This window comes from Bos mutus, chromosome 13 (assembly GCF_027580195.1).
Source record: "Bos mutus isolate GX-2022 chromosome 13, NWIPB_WYAK_1.1, whole genome shotgun sequence".
Taxonomy (NCBI): domain Eukaryota; kingdom Metazoa; phylum Chordata; class Mammalia; order Artiodactyla; family Bovidae; genus Bos; species Bos mutus.
In genome coordinates this window covers 59,849,140-59,865,684 of record NC_091629.1, presented here as the reverse complement: position 1 = coordinate 59,865,684, position 16,545 = coordinate 59,849,140, and the positions used below count along the sequence as shown (strand labels likewise).

At 40.1% G+C, this 16,545-nt stretch overlaps 1 protein-coding gene across 1 annotated transcript in view; it reads left to right on the top strand.

Moving 5' to 3' along the window:
• MPP7 (MAGUK p55 scaffold protein 7) overlaps positions 1-16,545 on the top strand; it is a 225,460-nt gene that overhangs the window by 87,962 nt on the left and 120,953 nt on the right. Inside the window, exon 3 of the mRNA XM_070381808.1 lies at positions 7,155-7,273. Within this exon, the coding sequence (XP_070237909.1) occupies positions 7,155-7,273 (119 nt within the window). The remainder of the gene's footprint in view (positions 1-7,154; positions 7,274-16,545) is intronic.

Here is a 16,545-nt window from a genome sequence, read left to right as displayed (position 1 = left end):
CGAGTCAGTGATGCCATCCAGCCATCTCATCCTCTGTCATCCCCTTCTCCTCCTGCCCCCAATCCCTCCCAGCATCAGAGTCTTTTCCAATGAGTCAGTTCTTCGCATGAGGTGGCCAAAGTACTGGAGTTTCAGCTTTAGCATCATTCCTTCCAAAGAAATCCCAGGGCTGATCTTCAGAATGGACTTGTTGGATCTCCTTGCAGTCCAAGGGACTCTCAGGAGTCTTCTCCAACACCACAGTTCAAAAGCATCAATTCTTCAGCGCTCAGCCTTCTTCACAGTCCAATTCTCATATCCAATATACCTGAATGGTCTAGTGGTTTTCCCTACTTTCTTCAATTTCGGTCTGAATTTGGTAATAAGGAGTTCATGGTCGGAGCCACAGTCAGCTCCTGGGCTTGTTTTTGCTGACTGTATAGAGCTTCTCCATCTTTGGCTGCAAAGAATATAATCAATCTGATTTCGGTGTTGACCATCTGGTGATGTCCATGTGTAGAGTCTTCTCTTGTGTTTTTGGAAGAGGGTGTTTGTTATGACCAGTGCATTTTCTTGGCAAAACTCTATTAGCCGTCGCCCTGCTTCATTCTGTATTCCAAGGCCAAATTTGCCTGTTACTCCAGGTGTTTCTTGACTTCCTACTTTTGCATTCCAGTCCCCTATAATGAAAAGGACACCTTTTATGGGTGTTAGTTCTAAAAGGTCTTGTAGGTCTTCATAGAACCGTTCAACTTCAGCTTCTTCTTCTTCTAATGTATTTTACTTCATAGGTAATTCACAGTGTTTCTAACTAAATTGCAATTTAAATATTAGAGGTGGTCATGAACATCTTAGTAACATCAGTGACATTTGTTTGTGTCGTCAGCTGCCTAAACATCTATTTATTTTGCTTGGAAGAGAAAATGTTTCAGATCTTAACTTGGGCAAATAGATTGTTATATTTAGGATTGAAAGCTGCTTGCTCATATATGGACTGCATTCTGTGTCATCCAAGGTTTTGAGCTCTCTGGGGAGAGATAGCACTACATTATGTGCTTAGTTCTGTGCCCGGGGCTCTGACTCTGAGAGCTCATAACACGCTGATTCTTGGGAATGGAGCCTTCATGGCCCCAGCTCAGGTGTTCTTCCTGCCAAAAGGTTTCTTGATGTTGTCTTCCTTCCCCTGGAGGAACTGACCACTTCCCCTGTCTCCGCCCCACAGTCTAACTCGGTCCTGCACATAACTTTGTTGTAGACGCCTGTGGACGGAAATCACGTCCGATTTGTCTTAGACCTTCAGAGCTGTGGGTGCTCTGGGTTCATGAGTGCCTAGATGTTCATGGAAATGACCTTGGATGACTACAGAGGAGCACAGGTTGACTTTCATGGCCCCAGTTCTTGTTCAGGGAACAGGTGGATTTAGGAAAAAGTTTTAAAGACACACATTGCTTTCTCAACTCTTGTTTTGGCTCTCTGAATTTCAAGGACCATTGTGTGTCATAGTATTCTTCATGACTGGGACTCAAGAAACTGAGTATAGGACTCCTTTAAAGCACACGGAAGTACACAGACCCAGTTTTAGACATGGACTTGAGGTGTCTGCTGGGCCTGGGTCGCTGGTTTGAGTGGAAGTGCTTGTCCTTGTTGCTGCATTGACACTGCATGCAGCTAGCAGTGCTCTGCACCTGGCAGCTCTCTTTACCATCTTTTGAATTTCTCATTGGCATGGTCCTGTCTCTCTGGCTTTGTTTTGTGGTACAAGGTATGGATACCAGGGGCTTCCCTGGTGACTCAGCTGGTAAAGAATCCATCTACAATGCAGGAGACCCTGGTTCAATCCCCGGGTTGGAAAGATCCCCTGGAGAGGGAGTAGGATAGTCACTCCAGCATTCATGAGCTTCCCTGATGGCTCAGACAGTAAATAATCTGCTCGCAATGCGGGAGACCTGGCTCTGATCCCTGGGTTGGGAAGATCCCCTGGAGGAGGGCATAGCGACCCACTCCAGTATCCTTGCCTGGAGAGTCCCCATGGATAGAGGTGCCTGTTGGGCTACAGTCCATAGGGTCGCAAGGAGTCAGACATGACTGAGTGACTAAGCACAGCACGCAAGATCGGGGAGATGAAGAGGAGTGAGTGTTGTTGCGCTCTAGTGGACCATGCAAGTTAGGATTGCACAGAGCTAGAGAAGCACAGAAAACTCAGGCTTCTGTGCTTTGACTAACAAAGAAGTTGTTATTATTTTAATAACTGACCTGACACGGATTATTCCCACAAAAAGCTAAGGAGTATGTAGGCAAGGTGAACAATTTCCATGTCTAGAAGACCAGAGTGGTTTCATTTCTGAGTATGGTGTTTTGTCCGATTGGCACCTACCGCTAAGCTGGGTGTCTACTTAGAAACGTTGCACTGAGATTTTCCTTGTTAGGAAACGAACTGAGGAAAGATGGATATTGTTATTTTTAACCAATGCCTGCAAATTGTGAATTGTTCGCTGAATCCTTACAGCAACTGTATTTACCACAATTTCTTCTTTTGTTTCAGCTTTATTTTGAGATAATTATAGAGTCACATGTTGTAGGAAATAACACAGAGAAATCCTGTGTACTTTCACCAGTTCCCCTGTGGTAACGTTATTCATGACTGTGGTGGTGTGTCACAGCTGGGAGAGCGTCATCCACACGAGTAGCTGACCTTTGTCAGATTTCCCTGGTTTTACATGTGCTTATGCGTGTGTGTGTATTTATTTAGTTCTATGCAATTTTCACAGTAATCCAAGTCTATGCCCCAACCAGTAATGCTCAAAAAGCTGAAGTTGAACGGTTCTATGAAGACCTACAAGACCTTTTAGAACTAACACCCAAAAAAGATGTCCTTTTCATTATAGGGGACTGGAATGGAAAAGTAGGAAGTCAAGAAACACCTGGAGTAACAGGCAAATTTGGCCTTGGAATACGGAATGAAGCAGGGCGACAGCTAATAGAGTTTTGCCAAGAAAATGCACTGGTCATAACAAACACCCTCTTCCAACAACACAAGAGAAGACTCTACACATGGACATCACCAGATGGTCAACACTGAAATCAGATTGATTATATTCTTTGCAGCCAAAGATGGAGAAACTCTATACAGTCAACAAAAACAAGCCCAGGACTGACTGTGCCTCAGATCATAAACTCCTTATTACCAAATTCAGACTTAAATTGAAGAAAGTAGGGAAAACCACTAGACCATTCAGGTATGACCTAAATCAAATCCCTTATGATTATACAGTGGAAGTGAGAAATAGATTTAAGGGCCTAGATTTGATAGATAGAGTGCCTGATGAACTATGGAATGAGGTTCATGACATTGTACAGGAGACAGGGATCAAGACCATCCCCATGGAAAAGAAATACAAAAAAGCAAAATGGCTGTCTGGGGAGGCCTTACAAATAGCTGTGAAAAGAGAAGTGAAAAGCAAAGGAGAAAAGGAAAGATATAAGCATTTGAATGCAGAGTTCCAAAGAATAGCAAGAAGACGTAAGAAAGCCTTCTTCAGCGATCAATGCAAAGAAATAGAGGAAAACAACAGAATGGGAAAGACTAGAGATCTCTTCAGGAAAATTAGAGATACCAAGGGAACATTTCATGCAAGGATGGGCTCGATAAAGGACAGAAATGGAATGGACCTAACAGAAGCAGAAGATATTAAGAAGAGGTGGCAAGAATACACAGAAGAACTGTACAAAAAAGATCTTCATGACCCAGATAATCACGATGGTGTGATCACTGACCTAGAGCCAGACATCCTGGAATGTGAAGGCAAGTGGGCCTTAGAAAGCATCACTACGAACAAAGCTAGTGGAGGTGATGGAATTCCAGTTGAGCTATTCCAAATCCTGAAAGATGATGCTGTGAAAGTGCTGCACTCAATATGCCAGCAAATTTGGAAAACTCAGCAGTGGCCACAGGCCTGGAAGAGGTCAGTTTTCATTCCAATCCCAAAGAAAGGCAATGCCAAAGAATGCTCAAACTACCGCACTATTGCACTCATCTCACATGCTAGTAAAGTAATGCTCAAAATTCTCCAAGCCAGGCTTCAGCAATATGTGAACCGGGAACTTCCAGATGTTCAAGCTGGTTTTAGAAAAGGCAGAGGAACCAGAGATCAAATTGCCAACATCCTCTGGATCATGGAAAAAGGAAGAGTTCCAGAAAAACATCTATTTCTGCTTTATTGACTATGCCAAAGCCTTTGACTGTGTGGATCACAATAAACTGGAAAATTCTTCAAGAGATGGGAATACCAGACCACCTGATCTGCCTCTTGAGAAATCTGTATGCAGGTCAGGAAGCAACAGTTAGAACTGGACATGGAACAACAGACTGGTTCCAAATAGGAAAAGGAGTACGCCAAGGCTGTATATTGTCACCCTGCTTATTTAACTTATATGCAGAGTACATCATGAGAAACGCTGGGCTGGAGGAAGCACAAGCTGGAATCAAGATTGCTGGGAGAAATATCAATAACCTCAGATATGCAGATGACACCACCCTTATGGCAGAAAGTGAAGAGGAACTAAAAAGCCTCTTGATGAAAGTGAAAGAGGAGAGTGGAAAAGTTGGCTTAAAGCTCAACATTCAGAAAACGAAGATCATGGCATCTGGTCCCATCATTTCATGGGAAATAGATGGAGAAACAGTGGAAACAGTGTCAGACTTTACTTTTTTGGGCTCCAAAATCACTGCAGATGCTGATTGCAGCCATGAAATTAAAAGACGCTTACTCCTTGGAAGGAAAGTTATGACCAACCTAGATAGCATATTCAAAAGCAGAGACACTACTTTGCCAACAAAGGTTCGTCTAGTCAAGGCTATGGTTTTTCCTGTGGTCATGTATGGATGTGAGAGTTGGACTGTGAAGAAAGCTGAGCACCAAAGAATTGATGCTTTTGAACTGTGGTGTTGGAGAAGACTCTTGAGAGTCCCTTGGACTGCAAGGAGATCCAACCAGTCCATTCTGAAGGAGATCAGCCCTGGGATTTCTTTGGAAGGAATGATGCTGAAGCTGAAGCTCCAGTACTTTGGCCACCTCATGCGAAGAGTTGACTCATTGGAAAAGACTCTGATGCTGGGAGGGATTGGGGGCAGGAGGAGAAAGGGACGACAGAGGATGAGATGGCTGGATGGCATCACTGACTCGATGGACGTGAGTCTGAGTGAACTCTGGGAGTTGGTGATGGACAGGGAGGCCTGGCGTGCTGCGATTCATGGGGTCGCAAAGAGTCGGACATGACTGAGCAATTGAACTGATGCAGTTTTACCACATGTGTAGATTATCATTTCTTTTTCAACACGTGAGGGTAACAAGGCTTATATAAGTTATGTGAAATCCTTAAAATGGAGACCTGAGGTTTGCATCTAGGACTGTTTGATTCAGAGTTTTGCTTTTTTTTTTAGTAATAATAATGATGGATAACAGTCGTAATCAGTAATACAATGGCTGAAACTTGCATTACACATGAAACATCAAGTATTTACCACGTGCCAGGACTGTTAAAGTGTATGAACTCATTTAATCCCCGCAAGAACTGTACCATATAAATTATATCACAGTTGAATTTGTATTGTTCAGCTCTAATCATATTACTAAGAAATAGGTAATCATTTTTACTACTCCTGAAATCGGTAATAGAATAGTGAAATTCTACCTTCTTTTTACATAATTTCATAGTTTGAACCTCTGACCTTAACTGCTGATCTTGGTGGTTCTGTGTGTGTGTGTATGTATTTGTATAAACTGAGACCTGTACATTGACTTAGGTTGAGATACCTTAAAAATATTTTTACTGAATTGTAAATAAGTGCTAGTTTAGGAAGGGTGCCAGGTTTTTATGGGAACAAATATAAACCACCAATACTTAAGAATGTAATTGGGAGAAGGTTTTATTTATTTACTTTTCCCTAGAGTATTTTAGATCTTTGTGGCCAAATACAGCCCCAGGAATGTTTCAATTTAATCGAATCTCAAGTTACATATCTCACTTCCAAAGTTTTACCAAATGCAATTGGTTGTGAGTTAATCACGTTATCAGAATATTATAACGCTTTAGGAAGATAACAGCTACACTGATCAGAAGGCCATAATTTACAAGTCTTTGCTGGTGGAATATCTTGTAAAGCTGTCTCTCTGATGAACAGCAGCACTTATTCAGACCAGAAATAACAACAGTCCCATGTGCTAGTAAATCCCAGGAGGTCTCGGTGTTTTTGTAGACAGCAGACAGAAATAAAAGGAATTTTGTCCTTTTTACCTCATGTAATCCCGCTGGAAAATGAAACATGTGCTCTGAGTTGATACTGACTTCTGCCAGGTCACCTCCCTGAAGAGTCCGGGCAAGCACTGTTGCAACAGTTCTTGGACAGGAGTCTGCCGGCCCCTGAACGCGATGGATGGTCTGCACAGCCCGCTCCCGGGACACTGTGCTACTGTCTGCTCGAGGGAGCTTCCAGCGAGAACATGCGTGACCTGCATCTGTTGCCTTGACTCTTCCCAAGGGCATCACATACCTTCAAATTAGAGTTGCATTTAGGCTAAGTGCTGCAGAGTTTGTTGTTGTTAAAAAGAGGGTGACTACAAAGAATGCCACACCAAGTACGGTTTCTTCTGGCTTTTTAGAACTTGACTTTGGACGTTCGATAATGCAAATGTTTTTGAAGCTATATATTATTAGGAACTGTTTGGAAACCACAAAACCTTTTTAATGGACCACGCTATCAATTTTCTGCTCTTCTAAAGAAGTTTTTCCTATTCATGACTCACTTCACTCTTTGGCTAACGTCGAGGGAAATGTAATAACGATTAAGGGAAGGAATGTATGCGTTTTCTTCTTTTCGATTTTTTTTTTTTTTTTGAAAGCTTGTACATATTTTTTTTTGTTTCGGGTTATGTAAACTTGGAGGACTGTAAAATGTTGACCACTGCAGGAGGTAAAAGCAGGCCTGCTATACATACATCTTTAAAATTTAAAAATCCAAAAGCTTCCTTTGTTTCTTTGGAGAAGAGTTTTGCTTGATGGCCCAGAATACAGATCCAGTAAAAACGACATGTTCCAGCCGTCAATTACACACACCTTAAGCGAAATTAATGAGATCACTCTGAGATTACACTTTGTGTTTTATTTTCGTTTTATAGGTCTGTATGAGCTGTTGGTGGCTCTGCCAGCCCAGCTGCAGCCACATGTGGACAGCCAGGAAGACCTGACCTTCCTCTGGGATGTGTTTGGTGAAAAAAGCCTGCATTCACTAGTCAAGGTAAACCATGCTGATGTCAGATTTTTCTTTGCGGAAAAACATATGGAAAAATATTTTGAGCGCCATCCAGTAAAGCAGAGATCAAATTATTGCCCTCCAAAAACAAAACAGCCTTGTTCCATTTCACTGACAGGCGTGGAAGTTGTTAAAAAAGATTCTACCAAAAATACATAGATGATTTCACTTAATGGTGGCGACCTGGCCGTGCATACTAATAGAGCAAGCCTGCGCCTGCCCTTGTTTAGAAAAAGAATGTGAAATCCTCGCAAGAAGGTTTAGACTCCTCATGGTCAACATTCATGAGCTGGAGTTTAACTTAAATAAATAAATGTTCGCAGCAAAAATTAGAAGGAATATATTTTCTGAGGTTAAGGATGGCAGCTGTTCAGTAGCCACATTAATTTAAAATAATTTCCTCTAACAAAGTCAAATGAAATTCTAGCAAGCTGTTTCTCTTCTTGGCCCAGCGCCACTGACATGGTATTTTGTGTATAAATACACTGACGCTAAATAGGAATAAAAAACAGTGTTTGGAGACCGGTTTCGCCAAGCGTCATACCCTGGAAATGATCAACCACCAGAAATCAGATCTTGCCACACAGCAGTGCTGGGAGTGATCAGAAGTCTTAAAATAGTAAAACGAGAACAAGGAACTTACTGGAAAATATGCCACTCTTGCTTCTGGAAATATGAATTGCATTTTCTCCCATTTAACTCAAGCTGAAAGGAATTTAAAGTCTTACAGAGTCTGCAGGAGACAGAAACGTATGCTTCAACAGTATCTGATCCTATACTTAATTCGGCTCCATCTGTTACGGTTGTCTGTTGTGATAAGAGGCTTTTTGACTGATGTATAGTATTTGGAAATGAGGCACCGTTGTTTCACAGGACAGGACAATTCTTACTGCATTTTTTTTTTTTTTTGGTCAAATTTGTTGAAATTTGTGTGCTTTAAGCAGTAGCAATTCTCAAGAAATTAAAGTGTTGATCTGTGGCATTTCCCTAGCTTTACATTTAAAGAGTGCTTTATTGTGTCTGTTGTTTTTTAAATTTTTTAGTTTTTGTATTATTGCCAAGATATCTTTGTATTCTAAATAATTTTAGGTAGTTGCTCTCTTGGGATGTATTAGAAATGGTCTTGGGCTAATAATTGGTGAAGTTTATGACTTAGTGAAGCAATCATGAAAATACTCCTGTATTAAATGTTTGGAAGTTGGACAGTTATGGATTGTTTAGATTGACTTGGTTTCTTGATAGAAGGAATAAAACACATTTAAAATAGCACCATCACTTCTTAATCAGTAAACAAATATGCCCCCCAAACAATGGATGTGTATGTTGTATTTATTTATACTGTGGCTACTATCTCAGTTTCCTTGTCTATAAAATGGAAATTATATTACCTATTGACAAGATTTTTTAAATTAAACTTTTTAGTTTGTATTGGAGAATAGCCGATTAACAACGCTGTGGTAGTTTCTGGGGGACAGCCAAGGGACTCAGCCACATATATACATGTATCCATTCTCCCCAAAATCCCCTCCCACCAGGCTGCCATATAATATTGGCAGAGTTCCCTGTGCTATACCTAGGACCTTGTTGATTATCCATTTAAAATGTAGCAGTGTGTACATGTCTATCCCAAACTCCTCAACTATCCCTTTCCTCCATCCTCCTGCCCCCTGCAACCGTAACTTTGTTCTCTAAGTCTGTGAGTCTGTATCTGTTTGACAAGGTTGTTTGTTGACAAAGAGTTTCAAATAAAATAGTGAAGATCTTAATTCTTTTGGTAGTTATATAGGTTAGGTGAATAAATGATTAAATTTAATTATCATAGCATGTGAAGGACTAAAAAGAATTGGCAGAGATGGTGGTTATTTTTAATATTAAAAGAATAAAACTAAAGTAAAAAATTCTTAGTTACACTAGCTGTTGAGTTTTCAGCACAAGTTGTTATTCAAAGTGTGTGTCCATAATTAAGTGGGTAGGAAGCGTAGTGTTACCAATATCTGGTTTATAAGAACAATGTAGCAAATAAATGGATGTTGCTAGTCTTTTAAATAGCATAATAACATGTGCTCTATTCCAAATGTTTTTCAGTAATTGCCATAAAATGTATTTTAAAAATGAGTTTTATTATGTAATTCCAGTATGTTCTCAGTTTCTCACTAGACGCGCCCCCCTGCTTTTCTCATGCGCAGACTCAAGGTGTCCTTTGACTGACCCATTATGTTAGTTTTCAAGTAGGAAAACCTAGGATGCCTCCAGAAGGCCGGTCTCACGGGATCAGGAGCGTAGTTTAAACAGCTGGAACAATCTGCTTACCCGTCTTCCAAGAGCCTCTACTGCAGGGTGGAGGAGAGCAGGCTTCGGCTTCTATACATAAATCTCGGTAGAGCAAAAGGAATTTGTTTGAAAAGATTGGTTTTGTGTGCTTTGATGTTATGCTCTTTTGCCTACAGTTGACGCTGTTGGTACATGATTTAGAACTGGGTGAACGGAAAACCTGATTTTATTCTAGCCCCCAATCTTCACAGTTCTCATCTTTTGGGTAAAAAAAGAAAGTGGTTGGTAAATTGCCTCGCAGTTTTAAACAGACAACTTGCTGATCTGATGTAAAATATACTTAAGAAGAGGCAGGTTTGGTGCTGGGGTCTGCAGCAGGTATGGCATGGCACCTTAAGGTCTCAAGCCCCACTCTGAGGGTAATACTATAGGTTGTGAGTTGTCATTGGAAGAGAACCATGATGGTCCTGTACTGTAACTGAAGATTTTTTTAAAAGAAAAATTTCTAAATAGAAAAGTTGAATAATAAAAACCATGAATATGAGATTCCAAAAAGGGGTTAAGGTTAACTCAGAAGAAAGTTGATATCAGGACTTCCCTGGCAGTCCAGTGGCTAAGACTCTGCTTTCAATGCAGGGGGCACGGGTTCAATTCCTGGTCAGGGACCTCAGATCCAACATACTGCATGGTATGGCCAAAAAATAAAAAATAAATAAAAAAAGAAGAAAGGTGGTACCTACTGAAGACCTTGGAAATATTATATATAAGAATGGAAATATCCTATCTAATGTGAGACCAGACAAGGACATCAGTTTTCACATTATCTAGTGAAGTTGATGGGTGCACAGAGCCACATTTTGGATCCATGTTTTTGCAAATTTACAGACCCATGAAGCATATTTTTTGTGCCTGAATCTCATTTCCAAATCGTATCTCCTATCCTTGTGTTTTTTCCTTTTGAAATTCCTTTACTTACTTTAAATTTTATTTTATTCAGTTACATTGTGTGTATTTTTATAATCTGGATTGAGTTCATTTTAAGCCAATAATATGTGGCTTAAAGACTTACTTAACTGTTAATTTTAAAGAAGATTGGTAGTTCTCTTTCTTCAAGAAATTTTTGTTCTTATTTCACAATTGTGTTGGATTTCTAGGATAAGAATATAAAAATTTTAGTACCTTTTAAATAGCTGCCTGTGTTTTTTTCCCCCTGCCTTTTCAAATAGTTGCATATTTGTATGGGGCAGGAGAAAAAAAGGTAGCAATCTGAATTTTATTCTTTTGGAGATTCTGAAGGATTTCAACAAAACACAACTCTGATTTCCAAGGAAAATTTCCTGTTCTGATTGCATTGTTGTGTGTATTTGTGTGATTTCAGTCTTGAGGGAGTCATGGTGAAACTCAACCAGACCCTGATAACTTTTAGTTACGTAGTTTTAATTTCTGATGCTTGACTTTTGTTCTTGCTGTCTTTGTTGAGGTCTCACTCTGTGCCAGACACTATGTAGGACACCGGGGATAATTTCTAATAGAGCAGGTTTAGCCCTTGTTTTATAGGGTCTTCAACCCCCCAGAGGACATGGTGATTCGCATTCCACCATGGCCCACGGGCTCAGCTTTTTGATATGCAGAAGGTGCATCCCTCAATGCTGGCCTCAGAGAGGCACTGGAGGAGGAACTGGTATTTTAAGCTAAAACTGCATGTTGAAGAACTCTTCTCTATGCCGAGTTTGTTGAGTGTTTTTTTTTTTTTATCATAAATGGATGTTGGATATTTTTTTTTTTCAAATGATTCTTTCACATCTACTGTTTTGATCATATAGACTTTTCTTTATCCTGTTGCTATGACGGATTACTTTATTCCTTCTGAATATTGAACCAAACTTTGCATTCCTGAGAAAAATCCCACTTGGTTTTGGTATATAGTTCATGTTATCCTTGGTTGGATTTGATTTGCTAATGTTTTGCAGAGGATTTTTACATCTCTGTTCATAAGAGATACTAGTCTGTAGTTTTCCTTTCTTGTAATGTCTTTATCTGGTTTTTATAGGAGGGTAATGCTTGGCATATAGTTAGGAAGTGCACTCTCTGCTTCTGTTTTTTTTTACTGGAAGAGTTTGTAGAATATTGGTAGGATTTTTTCCATAAATTCACCATCGAAACCATCTGGGCATAGTGCTAACTGTTGGGGAAGGTTATTAACTACTGATTTCTTTAGTAGATATAAGCCTATTTAGATCATCTATTTATTTTTGTGTGAGAGTTTTTGTCATTTGTATCTTTCAAGAAATTGGTGGAATCATGTAAGTTATCAAATTTGAGGGCATGGAATTGTTTATAATCTTTATCTTTTTAATGTCCTTGGGATCCATGATGACTCTTCTTTCATTTTTGATATTATTAGGAGTTTGTGCCTCATTTTCTTCTTTGTTAGCCTGGCTGTGGGTTCATCAATTTATCTTTTCAAAGAACCAGCTTTAGGTTTCATTGATTTTTTTTTTCCCCCTGTTTCCTGTCTCAATTCTGTTGCTTTTTGCTTGTATTTTATTCTTTCTTTCTTTTTTTCTCCTTGCTCTGTTTCCTCTAGTTTCCTAAGGTAGAAGCTTAGAAAATTGATTTTAGTTCTTTTTTTTTTTTTTAAATGTTCAATGCCATGCTTTCCCTCTAACCACTACTTCTGCATCATTCCACAAATTTTGTTAAACCATATTTTCATTTATTGCAAAATGTTTAAAAAATTTATCTTGAAACTTCTCCCTTGGCCCATGTGTACTTTAGAATTGTTGGTTAGTTCCCAAACATGTGGAGATTTTACTGCTGTCTTTCTGTTATTGATTTCTCTTTTAACTCCATGTGACCTGAGAGCATATGCTATATGATTTCCATTTTGTTAAGGTGTATTGTGGTTCAGAATGTGGTCTGTCTTGTTCTGTGTGAGCTTGAGAAGAATGTGTATTCTGCTGTTGTTGGATGAAGTATTTGATTAAGTTGGTTGATGGTGCTAAATACTGATTTTCTGCCTGCTGGATCTGTCAATCACTGATAAAAGAGTGTTGGAGTTTTCGAGTACAAAAGTGGCTTTGTTCATTTCTCCTTGCAGTCTTATCAGTTTTGCATCATGTGTTTTGACGCTGTCTTGTTAGATGCATACACACTGAAGGTTATTACGTTTTTTCAGAGGGTTGACTCTCTGTTCATCATGTAATACCCTCCTTTATCGCTCACAGTTTACCTTGTTCTGCTCTCCACTTTGTCTGGAACTGATGTGGGTACTTCAGCTTTCTTTTGGTTAGTGTTAGCGTGGTCTATATGGAGAAGGCAGTGGCACCCCACTCCAGTACTCTTGCCTGGAAAATCCCATGGGTGGAGGAGCCTGGTAGGCTGCAGTCCATGGGGTCGCTGAGGGTCAGACACGACTGAACGACTTCACTTTCACTTTTCACTTTCTTGCATTGGAGAAGGAAATGGCAACCCACTCCAGTGTTCTTGCCTGGAGAATCCCAGGTGGGCTGACGCCTATGGGGTCACACAGAGTCGGACAGGACTGAAGTGACTTAGCAGCAGCAGCAGCAGCCACTGATTTCTGTTCATAGCACTTGTTCTTTTTTTTTTTAAATCACCCTCTCTCTCCGTACTCTGCTTTTAGGTGAACATTTTACATGATTCCATCGATTCCTTCCTAACATATCAAAGTTTTTTTAGTGCTTGCCATTATTGAGTTTGCTACATACATTAACAACTAATCTAGGTCTACTCTGAAGTAACACTGTACCTTGTCACAGGTAGTTGCAGGTATCTTATAAAGAATATTCTTAATTCCTTTTTCTACATTCTTTATCGCATTGCTGTCATTCATGTCACTTATCCATATACTATCGTCACCCAATGCATTGCTGTTATTTGAACAAAGAAAGAGTTGTCAGATCAATTAAGAGTAGGAAAAATAAAAGATTTTGTTTTACCTTTATTTACTCCTTCTCTGATGCTCTTCTTTTCTTGATGTATTTCTAGTGCCTGACCTATATCACTTTCCTTGTCTCTTAAAGAATTTCTTTTAACACTTGTTGCAAGGCAGGTCTACTGACAGCAGATTTCTTTTCAAGTTTGTGTGTTTATTTCTCCTTTACTTTCAGAGTACAGTTTCACTGGATACAGAATTCTAGAGTGGTGGCTTTTCCTTTCAACACTTGAAATATTTTACTCCAGTTTCTCCTTGCTTACATAGTTTCTGATGAGATGTCTGATGTTATTCTTGTCTTTGTCTTCTATAGGGAAGGTGTTTTTTCACTTGGAATTATTTCAATATTTTCTCTTTATTTTTAGATCTTGCAGTTTGAATATGGTGTACCAAAGGGTAGATTATTGGTCATTTATTCTGTTGGATATTTTCTGAGCTTCCTGGGTCTATGGTTTGGTGTTTTGTCGTTAATTTTGGAGAATTCTCAGTCATTATTACTTGAAGTATTTCTTCTTTTTCTCTTTGTTACAAAAGATGTATGGAACATGTCCCACAGTTCTTGGATATGCTGTTCCTTTTTAAAAATTTCATCCCATTTCTCTTTGTGTTTCAGTTTGGGGACTTTCCATTAACATATTTTCAATCTTACTGATTCTTTCCTTGGCCTTGTCCAGTCTACTGACGAGCACATCAAAAGCATTCTTCGTTTCTGTTATGGTGTTCCTTGTTTCTAGCATTCATTTTGATTCTGTCTTAGAGTTTCCATCTCTCTGCTTACATTTTCCATCTGTTCTCGCATGTTGTCCACTTTTTCCATTAAAGCTATTAGCCTATTAATCATCCGTATTTTAAATTCCCTAGTTCATAGTTCCAACTTCTGTGTCAGAGTTGAGTCTTTTTCGGATCCTTGCTTTATCTCTTCAGACTGGGCTTTTATTGCCTTTTATTATGCTTTGTGATTTTCTATTGAAAGTTAGACATGATGTATTGGGTAATATGTACTGAGGTGATGAGACTTTACATGTGAGTTTTGGCGTTGACCTGGCTGTGTTTAATGTTTGCTGAAGCTCTCAGTACCCGAGACTCCAGTTTCCTTAATGTGTCTCTCACCCCACCACCCTCACCTTCAGCCCCACCCCCATTCCCTTTGTCTTTCCTTAAGAATGCTCTTGGAGTCTGTGTCTTTGGCTGTTTCAGTTATAACCCAGTGTTATTTTACTGGAGCCCTATTAATGATGGTGAGGTCTTGGAGAGAGAAATTGGTGTATAATATTCTGATTAAATGTCAGTCCCTGGGATATGAGGACCTTCAAAAGCGTTTCTTAGCCTTTTTGTTTTCTTTCCTTTTTTCCCTTATTTGAGATGGGAAGGCCGGGAGGTGGGGATGTGGTTAAGTTTTCTTACTGCCCTTTTCCCAGGTCAAATACAGCTCTGATAAGTAAAGCCACTCTCTTGGAGGGATAGCTCAGTTGGTAAAGAATCCTCCTGCAATGCAGGAGACCCTGGTTCAATTCCTGGGTTGGGAAGATCCGCTGGAGAAGGGATAGGCTACCCACTCCAGTATTCTTGGGCTTCCTTCGTGGCTCAGCTGGTAAAGAATTCGCCTGCAATGCAGGAGACCTGGGTTCGATCCCTGGGTTGGGAAGATCTCTTGGAGAAGGGAAAGGCTACCCACTCCAGTGTTCTGGCCTGGAGAGTTCCATGGACTGTAGTCCATGGGGTTGCAAAGAGTCGGACGTGACTGAGCTACTTTCACTTTCACTCGGAGGGAGGCAGCTGCCCAGGTGGTGCTAGAGGTAAAGAACCCACCGGCCCGTGCAGGAGGCGAAGAGACATGGGTTCAGTTCCTGGGTTGGGAATATCCCCTGGAGGAGAGCATGGCAACCCACTCCAGTATTCTTGCCTGGAGAATCCTTTGGACAGAGGAGCATGGTGGGCTGCAGTCCACAGGGTCGCACAGCAACTGAAGCAACTTAGCATGTATGCATGCTTGGAGGGGAGAGAGCTCTTGGCCTTTGTATTGCAAAATGGTTACTTTTCTCCTTCCCCTGCTTGAAACACTAGGGGATTTTTCTCCTGTTTTCACCATGAGAACTTGGTAGGGCTTTTTTTGGGAGGGGGGGGTAGAGCTCTTTGAGGAAAGTGCAAGGTTCTCCTCCAAGACTGAGTCCCTCAGGCTAGTTACCTTTGCCCAGCATTAATTTGTCAAAATGACCGGTTAAGGGTTCCTGCAAGTTTCTGGCTCCAGCAGTTTCTACCCCTGCTAAGTTGATTTCAGCCATGATTTTCCCTCCCGATTTCAGGTGACAGTTTGTCTTGCAAGTTCCTTTCTTTTCACATGTCTGAGCTGAAACCAGACATCTTCCTTTGCCCTCTTTTTAATTTGGCTGTGATTTCATTATTGATTTGCAAGAGTTCTTTATTTTGGATAATTGCTTCTTACCAAATTATAATTGAAAATATTTAATTTCTCTTCTTAAAGATGTCCTGCAGTTTTATTTTTAATGAAACACATGATGTCATGGGCAGGGTAGTTGACACGTGGAAGCAAGGTATGAGGGATAACTTAGTGGCAGTTTATTTTCCATCTCCATATGAATGTGAATTCGTGACGTCTTTAATGCTTGTGAAGTTAGGTAGGATTTTAAAAGTGAAAACCTTACTCTTGAGTCTGAAAATAAGTCTTGAGCAGATGCTCAGAAAGCAACGTGTGAATGAGAATGTACTTTAAAAATTTTATATCTCCAACCTGGAAACTTCAGGAAATGAAAAACCAGCTTGAAGGTAATGCTTGATCTTAATCTTCCAATAATTCCAGTTTTCTTAATCATTAGCACCATGAGACTTGCCTGGAAAGTAGTTATTTCCAGGATAATTGATATAGTCGAGCCATAAAGGAGAGAGACAGATAATTTTATTGGGTAGTGGTTTTATAATCACGCAGGCACTCCACGTTCTTCTCTTCTTTTCATCTAGAAGCAATGGAAAGCATCGTATGGGGCTGGGGAAGGTGATATTTACACGGTAG